The following is a 12,508-nucleotide window of genomic DNA, read 5'->3' as shown; positions in this document are numbered from 1 at the left end:
AAATACATAGACACCGGGTGCATGGAGTGTAGTTTTATTCTCCTCTATTTCCACATTTTCATCCAAATTTACACCCGCCAAACAAATCAACGGTAACAATACAATGTCAATGTTATTGTTCCTGGCTAACAATTCCTCCCTCCCACCCACCCCCAACATTTTAAATACAAACTGTGCTGAGGGCAGCACGGTAGCATGGTGGTTAGCATAAATGCTTCACAGCTCCAGGGTCCCAGGTTCGATTCCTGGCTGGGTCACTGTCTGTGCGGAGTCTGCACGTCCTCCATGTGTGCGTGGGTTTCCTCCGGGTGCTCCGGTTTCCTCCCACAGTCCAAAGATGTGTGGGTTAGGTGGATTGGCCATGCTAAATTGCCCGTAGTGTCCTAAAAAAGTACGGTTAAGGGGGAGGGTTGTTGGGTTACGGGTATAGGGTGGATACTTGGGTTTGAGTAGGGTGATCATTGCTCGGCATAACATCGAGGGCCGAAGGGCCTGTTCTGTGCTGTACTGTTCTATGTTCTATCAAAGAAAATAATTCAGGAATCCACCCATAGAGTCATCAACAACATACACAGTCCACCCACCTAACCTGCACACCTTTGGACTGAGGGGAAACCGGAGCACCCGGATGCAGACAAGGGGTGAACGTGCAGACTCCTCACAGACAGTGACCCAAGCCGGGAATCGAACCTGGAACTCAGAATCTGTGAAGCAACTGTGCTAACTACTGTGCTGTCCTGCACACCACTGTAGAGAGCAAAGGTGAAGGCCAGAAGCCTCGTCACCGATTAAACAGAATTGGCATTGAATGTAGTCATCGGTCAACATCTCAAAACATTATATCGTGCATATCTTTAAAAATATTTTTGTTCTCCTCCTTTTTCACATTTTCTCCCAAATTTACACCCAACAATAAACAATAATCACTAACAAATATGTCAATCCCCATATCAATAACAATGATCCAATCCTCCCACCAAACCCCAAACATTAGCCCGCATGTTCACACAAACAAATGACAAAAGGAATCAGGTATCACCCATAGTCGTCATTAACACACACAGCTCCCCTCCACCTTTGGGCAATCAACGAGGCGAAGGCTACAACATCTGCCTCCGCACCCGTTTTCAACCCTGGCTGGTCAGACACCCCGAATATGGCCTCCCGAGCGCCTGGGTCCAGTTTCAAGTGCACCACATTAGAAATTACCCTAAAAATCTCCTTCCAGTAATCCTCTAGCTTTGGACAGGTCCAAAATATATGAACGTGATTAGCGCCCCCCCCCCCTCACCCCACAACGTTCACACATATCTTCTACTCCTTCAAAGAACCGGCTCATCCTCGCCCTCGTGAGCTGTGCTCTGTATACCACCTTCAGCTGTATCAGCCCCAAACTCGCGCACAAAGTGGAGGCATTCACTCTCCAGGGCATCTCACAACACAACCCCTCCTCCATGTCCTCTCCCAACTCTTTCTCCCACTTTGCTTTGATCCCTTCCAGTGGTGCCTTCTCCGCTTCCAAAATAGCTTCGTAAACCGCTAACACTATCCCCTTCTCCAGTCCCCGTCATCAGCACCTCCTCCAGCAATGTGGAGGCCGGCTCCACCAGGAAGCTCTGTATCTCCTTTCTGGCAAAATCTCGAACCTGCATGTATCTGAACATTTCTCCCTGCTCCAGCCCATACTTCGCTTCCAGCTTCTTCAATCCTGCAAACCGACCCCGAAGAAACAAATCTTTTAGTGTCTTAATCCCCTTCTGCTCCCATTTCTGAAAATTTCCATCCCACCTCCCTGGCTCAAATCTATGGTTCCCCGAATCAGCATTTCCCTTGACCCTGCACCCAACCCGAAGTGTTGGCGAAACTGCTTCCAAATTCTCAATGAAGCTATTATTACCGGACACCCAGAATATTTCCCCGGGGCTATCGGGGACAGCGCTGTTGCTCGTGCTTTCAATCTCGACCCCCTGCACAAACTCTCCTTCATTCTGACCCACTGGGAATCAACCCCACTAACCCAGCTCCGCACCTTCTCCACATTCGCCGCCCAGTAGTAATACATCAGGTTCGGAAGACCCCAACTCCCTGCCTGCCTTCCCCACTGTAGCAGCACCTTTCTAACTCTGACCCCCTTCGCCCTCCCATATGAATGAAGTTATCCTTCCCTCCCCATATGAACAAAGTAATCCTTCCCTCAATCTCTCTGAAAAAAAGCTTTTGGCAGGAAAATAGGCAAGCATTGAAAACTAAACAGAAATCGCGGCAACACGTTCATTTTAACTGCCTGCACCCGACCCGCCAGTGACAGAGGGAGACCATCCCACCTTGCCAGATCAGCTTTCGCTCTCCCCACCAAACTAGAAATGTTGCACCTGCGGAGCCCCCACCCCCCACTCCCAAGCAGCCTGCACCCCCAGGTACCTAAAGTGAGTCCCTGCCCTATGGAATGGCAGCCCCCCCCACCCCAGGCCGAGACATTACAAAATACTCACTCTTGTCCAGGTTCAGCTTGTACCCCGAGAAAGACCCAAATGTTCGCAGTAGCTCCAATATTCCTCCTATCGACGCACTGGGTTCCGACACATACAGCAGCAAGTTGTCAGCATACAAGGACACCCTATGCTCTAACCCCTCCTGCACTATTCCTTTCCATGCTCCCGAATTTCTTAATGCGATGGCCAACTGCTCAATCGCAAGTGCAAACAGCAGGGGGGACATAGGACATCCCTGCCCCGCCCCACGGTGGAGAGAAAAGTATCTCAAGCTGATGTTGTTTGTGCGGACACTCACCCTCAGCTCCTTATATAGCAGCTTTAACCAGTTCACAAATTTTGGTCCAATCCCAAACCGCTCAGAACTGCCATCAAGTACCCCCATTCTACCCGGTCAAACGCCTTCTCAGCGTCCAATGCCACAACCACCTTTGTTTACTTCCCCTCTGCCGGTGCCATAACGACGTTCAATACCCTTCTAACGTTTGAAAAGAGCTGCCTCCTTCTCATAAACCCCATCTGATCTTCACCCATCACCTTCGGGAGGCACTCCTCCAGCCTACCCACCAGTACCTTCGCCAATACTTTTACGTGCACATTCAGAAGTGATATGGGCCTATTCGACCCACACTCCGTTGGATCCTTATCTATTTTTTTTAAGCAACAGGGAAAATCGTGCCTGCCCCAAAGTTTGTGGCAACAACCCTTCCCTATCGCCTCTTCAAACATCCCACCATCAGGGGTGCCAGCTTATCCTTGAATGTTTTATAATATTCCACCGGAAACCCATCCGGTCCTGCCACCTTCCCCGACTGCATCCTCCCAATCTCATCTTTTATCTCCTGCTCCACTATCGCTCCTTCTAATGTAGCTCTGTCCTCCTCCCGTAGCCCTGTCCCCCTCCCCTAACCTCAGGTACTCCAACCCATCTAGAAAATCCTGCATCTCACGGTCTCCCCCAGGTGGCTCTGACCTGTACAACCTCATAAAATTCCGCAAAAACTTTGTTAATCAGATCCAGAACCACCACCAACATCCCTGCCCGATCCCTCACCCGAATAATTACCCTTACCACTGCCTCCCTCCGGAGCTGACCTGCTAACATACGCCTATAGCAAACCAAGCCTTATCTCCATGTTCGTAAACTGCACCCCATGCTCGTCTCAGTTGGCGCATCGCCTTCCTGGTATATAGTCAGTCAAAGCTCGCCTGTAGTTCCTTCCTCTTTTCCAGCATTACTGGGTCCCCATCTTCTGCACAACTCCTATCTACCTCCAACATCTCATCTATTACCCTCTGCCGCTCCAACCTCTCCTCTTTGTCCACCCTGGCCTTAAACAAAATCACCTCACCCCTCACCATCGCCTTTGGAGCCTCCCAAACAACTGCCTTCAACACCTCGCCTGTACAGTTGAAACCTAAATATTCCTCAATTACCTTTTCAATTTTGTCACAGAACCCTTGGTCCCCCAAAAATCCCACATCTAATTTCCACCCCGGCCTCTTGTGCTACCCCCTTCTCCAGTACCATATCCACCCAATGTGGAGCATGATCTGACACTGCAATTGCCGAGCCGGCAAAGCCTTTCCCACCACAAAAAAGTCGATCCGAGAGTATACCTTATGGACTGCTGAGCAAAACGAGTACTCCCGTTCCCTCAAGTGCAGAAACCTCCAAGGGTCCACCCCTCCCATTTCCACCATTAGCCCAGCTAGTGCCTTTGCCCCCCCCCCGATGGGACCAACGAGTGCACCCGTGACCTGTCCAACCTTGGCACCAAGTTCCAGTTCCCCCCCCCCTATCAGTTTGTGTATGTCCAAGTCGGGGATGGCCCCAAACACCTTCTTTGCGAATCCCACATCGTCCCAATTGGGACCGTGGGCACTTAACAGCACCACTAACCTCCCCTCCAGCACCCCTGGCACAATCACATATCTACACCCTGATCTGCCACCATCTTCTCCATCTGGAAGCGTACTCTTTTGCTGACCATTACCGCTACACCTCGAGCCCTTCCGTCAAACCCAGAGCGAAACACCTGACTAACCAGCCCTTTTTAAGTCTCACCTGGTCCTTCACTCTCAAGTGAGTCACCTGCAGCATTGCTACATCAGCTTTCAAACTTTAAGATGCGCAAGCACCCTTGACCGGACCTCCTAACCGCCTCACGTTTACTATGATAACGTGACTATCCTAACTGGGTGTCTCTCTCCCTCCCCCCCACCCACCCCTTCTTATCCACCATCATCATACCACCAGGCTCTGCCCCATGAGCTTGACCCGCCCCTATCTATATCGTGCATATCTAAGGAGATTGTGTTTTTCAATAAACTTGCTAATCTTTGAAGACACCTTGTCCTTTAAAAGATATGGTTACAGCAATCCAAAAAGTCAAAAGGAAAAATGCACTGCAACCACTCAGATCCAAACATGCTCGTTTCAGCTACTTATGTCAGTGGGACTGCGCAATCCCGCTGGGCAGGAGGGGCTGCAGAATCCTGACCATTAATTCAATTTCCCCCACTGGTGCTGTGACACCTGTTGAGTATTTCCAGCATTTTCTGTTCCTTTCAGATTTCCAGCAGTATTTTGCTCGGGTTTTATGAACATCTAGTTCCATGCATCACCTTGTAAGATGTTTCCTACGTTCAAGGAAAAATAGTTGTTGTAATTAGTTTTAGATTTTAACCGCCGAAGGGACTTTACATGGAATGAGATTTAATAAGCTTTCAAAAAAATCAGCCAAAACATTTTGTTTGGCCGAGTGCATCTACTGATACCAACCATACAGCAGTTCTAAAAACAAATAAATCATAGGAATTAAAGAATGACCCGGGTTTGGTTCTGTCACATTAACTTTTCTCAAGCAAAGAGGCGATGAGGTGTGCTGTAAATGTCCACAATGACCTTAGCTGGACAAGATCTCTATTGAGTGACTGTAAAGAGCAGTTGCATGAATGTCAGGTGAAGCTTTGGAGAGCAGCAAGCTGCAGAAGTGCACCCAGCTAGTCCTCATCTTTCAAATTGCATACTTTCAGTGTAAATCACTTGAACAGATCGGATGGAAACATGAAAGGCTTGTAGTGGTCACGCAAGTTCAACACTTCCAAAAAAAAACAGCAGTGGGAAAGCTGGTAAACCTCCAAACCAAAAGTTTCTGTTTGAATTGTTAAGTGAGCCAAGTCATGAGAATTTCTGTTGACTCAGCTCCCATCTGTCACTGACTAAACTCATGTGCCACGTATAGGATAGACAAAAAAAAAAGACAGGAAGCCGGCACAGATACCACAGGAATTGCAATGTTAACTTACTCTGTGCATAATAACATTTTCTTCATTAAAGCAAAATGGAAATTGCATGCATCAATGATACACCCGTTGGGACATCTCAAACATTAGAAATTAAGATTTATAACTCAGGAGGGCACCATTTGCTGTATCAGACGTAACCAGCCAAATCACACCTTCCAGCTTTTGGTCTGTAGGTTACAGCACCAGGCACACGTTACAGCACTGGGCACGTATGAGAGTTTCTACCTCTACCACCCCTGTTATTCAGGAAGATTCCCCCATCGTCATCGGGGTGAAATAAATTACTACTCCTCTCCTTATATCAACTATTTAAAATCTATGCCCTCTTGATTATTGACTCCTCTGCTAAGGCAAGTCGGTTTTACACAGGATATATAGTATAGAAACAGGCCATTCGGCCCTACCTGTCCATACTGGTAATTATAATCACTCAAGGCTCCCCCCATATTTTGCTATCTAAAATCTACAATCATAACCTTCTATTCCCTGCTCCCTCCCATATAGTTTCCCTTAAACACATTCACTTCAAGCACTTGCTGTGACAGAGAGTTTCACATTCTCACCATTCTTTGGGTGAAGCTGTTTTTTTTAAATTTTCTACCAGAGTACTTGGTCTTGAACGCCACTAGTTTACTATTGTCTATTCTTTGTATCTAGGTCCCTCAATTTTATATCCCCTCCGGCTCCCTCTGTTCCGAAGGCAACAACCACAACCAATCCAATGTTACCTCAACTAAAATTCTCCACTCCGGAGGAGGAGATGGATGTTTTTCCAACTAGAGGAAGGTACAAGTGAGGTGCTCCAGGGGTTGCTATGGACTGCTACTTTTCCAGATCTATATTGGGTGTACAAGATAAAACTTCCAACTTCAGGTGACACAAAAGTTGAAAGCATTGCGAACAGAGGATAGTGATAAACTTCAGGAGGACAACTAAAAGTTCTAATCGGAGGACACGCTGACATGCTGAAGACCTCCACTGAGGTTGAGAGCCACCCGAGTTTGGCAGCTGTAGCTTCAGAACTGACTTTGTATCTAGTTGAGATCTTGTTACACCAAATGCTAACTTGTGCATCAAAACACCAGGATAACTCTCACCACAGGGCAGACACAAAGGGTTGGACCCAAGTGCGACATGAACTGAGCAGCTTCTGGTAGACTATTGACACCAGCTAACATCACTCTGTCCAGTGCTTTCCTTAATGGCAAATGAGTCTTTAGACCGCCGCGGCCACAGCCCCAACGGGCCTGGGTGGAAATCTCTGCTGCCACAGCCCCAAAAGACTTGAACTCTCATACTTAAAATCAACTTGCATATCTCCCCCTACTGATAACCAAACAACCAGTTTACCTGTTGCAACCAGGACTCAGTCTGACAGAGATTGGAAGTAACCATTATTTTGATGCGGGGGCTACTTGTTGCTGAAAGCATAATGGTTTTGATGTGCAGCAGTACAGATAGCAGGCACTGCTTTGCCCCGTGACAAAGTTTGAAAACAGTGCCTTGCATCTCTAGGGCTCTATTCAATTTAGAAAGACATCCTAAAACTCTTGACAAAGGGGACAAAATATAAAAAGCTGATGTTAAAAGTACTGGCTGAAAGTACAGAGCAGCAAACGTAAACCTCAACAGAGTGGACGAGGGCTTAAGAGCATGGTTGGTTCTGCTACCAATGTAAGAAGGGAGGAACTTGAAGTGTAAAGTGATTATGAAGGCACACAAGGTTTGCCAGTGTTGATGTTAGGGTGTGTTATGGGAGCGGCGTTCCCAGAACCCCAAAATGTATCATGGAGTTCAATCAACCTCTCCCTTTAATGTATTGTTGCTTTTGAACCACACGGCTTGTTCTCCAGGTATGGTACTACAATTATGGACACGTGGGTTTTTAAACACAAAACAATGTTTCTTCCATGAATTCAACTTAACCTTCTTAAATAAACATTGGATCCCTTAACACCCCTTACTTAAAATAATACAACACTAAATAATTCCTCAAAATGTTCCTTCAAACCTCCAAAAGACTTAACACCTTTAAACAGAAACACATCAGGTTAAATACATTACTATTATGAGCTTAAATCACCCAAATGATTCAGAGATATTCTTTCCTGGCAAAGATCACAGCAGATCCAGCTTATTGCAAACACAGACACACCCAAGCTCTTTTCTCAAAACTGGCTTTCTCCTTTCAAAACAGCTCACAGTAAACCAGCCAGGCACTTTCAGCTGCTTTCTCAAACTGAAACTAAATGCAGAAAAAGAAGTGATTTCAGCTCAGCTCCCCCCTCTGACATCACTTCAGTAATATGAGCTGCTCCATTTCTTAAAGGTACTCTCACATGACAGATGGGGCAAAACATGTACAAACTTGAAGATGGAGACTTTTAATTCAATATGTTCAGATATGCGTTTGAGGAGAAGAGGATGGGAGGTCAGTAATGAGGATACTGGTGAAATCTTGTGTAGCAGGTATCAAAGCATGGATAAGCGTTTCAGACTGTAGTGGACAAGGTCAGGGCAGGAGTGGAATGTAGTCTTAGTGTTGGTAGAATATTGGGTTTTTTTCTGGATGGAATGGGATGTCAATTTCTTACAAACTGGTCAACCCTGGGCGAGTGACCAGAAAAAGGGGCAGTGTGTGTTACTAGAGGCAGATGAGTTTGTTATCAGACAATTATTATTTAACAGAACAATGATCTCCAAACACTGCCTGTCAAATCCAAGTAGTTATGCAGTCCCACAATCTTCAAGCACATCTTTACTGCAATGCTATGGTCCGCCCACAAAACAGCAAGATTCAAGATCACCTTTGAAAACCCCATATTGATCGATTACACAGAACTCCTATTGAAGGATTCATTTACACAACTAATAGTAATAACAAATCACAAACCCATTAACCTACATTTGGTGCAACAAATCCTCTTTTTGGTTTAAATTCATTTTGATACAACTCCAGAGGCTGACTGACTTCCTGGAATGTTTCTTCTGAATTCTCACAGGAACGGGGGAAGGAACCATCTGAGTGCACTTCAAGAGGTCTTTTGATTCTCATTCTATTACAGTGCGCCCCCCCCCCCTTTGAAAAAGCAACAGCTTCACAATTAAGAGTTATTTAACATGCTTCAGCCTGTCTGTTTTGGTTTCCTGTAATTGCGAGTGAAAAACTAAGCAGCAGCTCATGCCGCTTTATTTTAATTAGGACAGTTTAATTTAAATAGAACCGCAATCAATGTCACAAGTCTTGCATACTTCCTCAATGCTTAATTAATGTTGAATGTAACATTAACAGAAATGTTTTACATTCATTCCTCTTGCCTCCTAACCATTTACAAGTTGATGGATACAAAACATAACTTCCTTGTTTCCCATTAATTCCCCAGTCCCATCCTTCCAAGACATAGATGTTGACTTCAACTTTCCCAATCTTCTGTCCCATCACAAAACTTTGTAATACTGTATGCCTTTTCTTTCAGTTGGATACCACCTTACGGCAATGAATAGTTCATTCTTAAGAGTCTGAAAGAATTCCTTGCGTCATGTGAGAGTACCTTTAAGAAATGGGTGTTTACTACTGCAGCGATGTCACAGAGTGGATGGAGCTGGGCTGTCTGCCAGATTTTTCCTTTAATTTTTGAGCAGGTTGCAGGGTGTGTTTTAGTTTCGTTTTTAGTGTTGGAGCTGAAGCCAGACCAAGCAGATGTACTGCTGTTCTCTCTGCAATCAAAAGACTATCTCTGGATCATTTGGTGAATTCAGAATTATAAACATTCTCAGTAGTGAAGTTAAGCTGATGTCTTTCTGTTTTGAAGGATTTTTAAGTCTTATGGCTGTTAAAAGGAAAGCTGAAAGGTTTACTTAGTGTTGTAGTCTTTGGGGGTTGTATTTGAATTAATGGTTGCTAAGATGTTCACTGTATGTTTTAAAAAGGTTAATGTGAGTTCATAGAATAAACATTGTTTTGCTTTAAAAAATACTTTTCCATTTCTGCTGTACCACACCTGTAGAGTGGGCCGTGTGCTCCCCATACAACAATCTATGAAAAGTTGTGGGTCAGGTGAACTCCATGATACACTTTGGGGTTCTCTAAACCCTGGCCCATAACACTTAGTTGAGAATGGTGCAATATTTCTTAAATGTCTGCCACCACTCATCTACTGCTTTACCCATTTTCCCAGTCCACTTTAGCCAACTTGTCTTCACGGCTAAAGTTTAAGACACTAGTTTCAGACCCAAATTTTTCACCCTCAAACTAATTGAATATTTCATATATGATCACTCTTCCCTATAAGATATTTTAAAATGGAATTACCAGTTAATCCCATCTCATTACACATTGTCACATTTATAATGGCATATTCCCCACTTGGTTCACAGCAGAATCTCGAATGTACTGATGACTACCGTTGTCAATCTGATTTGGCCAATCTATTTTTCATTTCCTTCATGGGATTTGGACATCACGGGCAAGACCAGTGTTTCTTCTCTAACGTTTCAAAATGTTAGCACCCTTCCCTCTGTACAGATGCTGTCAGACCAACAGGATTGTCTCAAATGAATTAGGGATGGATAATAAAAAATATTGTCCATAGACATACATATCCCAGCAAGTAATAAACATTCTCAATTGGCTTAAGCCAATTATTGCAGGCACACACACACCACAATTACCATATTTGTATTTTACCTTGCTCATTCTCATTAAATTCCAAAACTTTAAGCCACATGAACCTTTCCCCCACCCCATTTATTTTAAAGCCATTTAATTTATTCCATTCAGCAGGACACTGATCTCAGCACAATTCAGGTGAAGTGCATCTCAAATGAAGACTTCCCTCTTCCCCCAGTAGTGGCACCAGCACCCCATGAAGTAAAACCCATTTCTCTCGCACTAATCTATGAGCCACACATTCAACTCAGACCTTATTGAACCTATGCCAATTTGCATACAAATCTAACAGCAAGCAATTGCGATTCAGTGTTCTAAAATACAGGCGCTAGCTGCTCAGACTCCCTCAGCAGAACCTCTCGGCTCTACTTCATCAAATCCCTACAGGGCAGGAGGCAGCCATTCAGCCCATCAAGTCTGTATCAACACTCCTAAAGAGCACCGCACACCACCACCCTATCCCCACTTCTACTGGCAATTCATACAGAGGTGGACCATGACAACAGGACACTTCCTCTCCAGTTCAAGAGGATGTCCATAACCCTACCACCAGACAGACAATGCAGCTTTGGGGGTATGTTTTCAATCTCAGAATACAATCAAACCCCTGACTATACAGTCTGCCCCCCACGACCAACTTGACAGGCTCCCCGACACCAGTGTAGCACTTATCCAGAGAAGACAGGAGCTGATGTCCAAAGCTAGACTACATCAAGAAAACCCATTGAGCAACGTGGGAAGTGATTAGAGGAGTGAGAGAGCCAGATTGACCAAAACATTTCAAGAGATAAGATGAAAAAGTGTTTTTTTTTAAAAGGAGGGAGACAAACTGCTATGAAAATGAATCTACCACTTTAATCAGCCTGGGGGAAGGAAAAAAAGTCTATATTTGACCTGGATGTCAAGACAGGCCTGGGTTTGGGGGGGGGGGGGGGGAGAGATCACACCCACCCCCAGTCACAACGGGCTCCACCAATACGTTCAATCTTATTCACAAACTTTACGTTATTTCTGAAGAATTTGCCTGAAATTTCTGACCTTTTGAAGACAACCACATCTTGGAAGGGGGATTTCTGGTTGTAAAGGACTTCGTCCACCTCCAGGGACATGGCTTGGCCCGGCCACAGGCTGGAGGTCTCCGTGAACCAGCCGCTCTTGATGGTGTCCATGGTCCGGCGGCCGGTGGTTTGCAGGCTGGGCGCCTTGCTCTTTCGCTCCCCGGCTCGCCCGCTCACCCACTACGTCCCTCGGAGGCGGGATGAAAGGGGCCTAGCGGGCCGCGCCGCCCAGCTTTATCAGCCGGCCGCCGCATGAGTGGCAGCCCGACCCGCCAATCAGCCGCCGCGGCCTAGCCGCGCGGGGCGGCACCGGCCAATCGGCGCGGCGGGGAGGGAGAGGGGGCGGGACTAGCAGCTGAGGTGCGGGGGAAGGAGAAGGCGGAGAAGGGGAGGGGAGGTGGGTGGCAAAGGGGAGGGGCGGGGGTGGCAAAGGGGAGGGGCGGGGGTGGCAAAGGGGCGGGGCGGGGGGTGGCAAAGGGGCGGGGCGGGGGGTGGCAAAGGGGCGGGGGTGGCAAAGGGGCGGGGCGGGGGTGGCAAAGGGGCGGGGTGGCAAAGGGGTGGGGTGGGGTGGCAAAGGGGCGGGGTGGCAAAGGGGCGGGGCGGGGGGCAAAGGTGCGGGGTGGGGGGCAAAGGGGTGGGGCGGTGGTAGGCAAAGGGGAGGGGCGGGGGCAAAGGGGAGGGGTGGGGGTGGCAAAGGGGCGGGGTGGGGGGCAAAGGGGTGGGGTGGCAAAGGGGCGGGGTGGGGGGCAAAGGGGCGGGGTGGGGGGCAAAGGGGTGGGGCGGTGGTAGTCAAAGGGAAGGGGCGGGGGGCAAAGGGGAGGGGCGGGGGGCAAAGGGGAGGGGTGGGGGTGGCAAAGGGGCGGGGTGGGGGGCAAAGGGGTGGGGCGGTGGTAGGCAAAGGGAAGGGGCGGGGGGCAAAGGGGAGGGGTGGGGGGGGCAAAGGGGAGGGGTGGGGGGCAATGGGGAGGGGTGGGGGC

General features: G+C 47.3%; 1 protein-coding gene across 1 annotated transcript in view; it reads right to left on the bottom strand.

The window, feature by feature from the left end:
• srm (spermidine synthase) overlaps nt 1-11,789 on the bottom strand; it is a 37,659-nt gene extending 25,870 nt beyond the window's left edge. The window contains exon 1 of the mRNA XM_038821611.1: nt 11,512-11,789. Coding sequence (XP_038677539.1) covers nt 11,512-11,642 — 131 coding nt within the window. The 5' untranslated portion in view covers nt 11,643-11,789. The remainder of the gene's footprint in view (nt 1-11,511) is intronic.
• Between the last annotated feature and the right edge of the window lie 719 nt (nt 11,790-12,508).

Source organism: Scyliorhinus canicula, chromosome 16 (assembly GCF_902713615.1).
Source record: "Scyliorhinus canicula chromosome 16, sScyCan1.1, whole genome shotgun sequence".
Classification (NCBI taxonomy): domain Eukaryota; kingdom Metazoa; phylum Chordata; class Chondrichthyes; order Carcharhiniformes; family Scyliorhinidae; genus Scyliorhinus; species Scyliorhinus canicula.
Note: the sequence above shows the minus strand (reverse complement) of the source record. Positions and strands in the feature narration are given on the sequence as shown.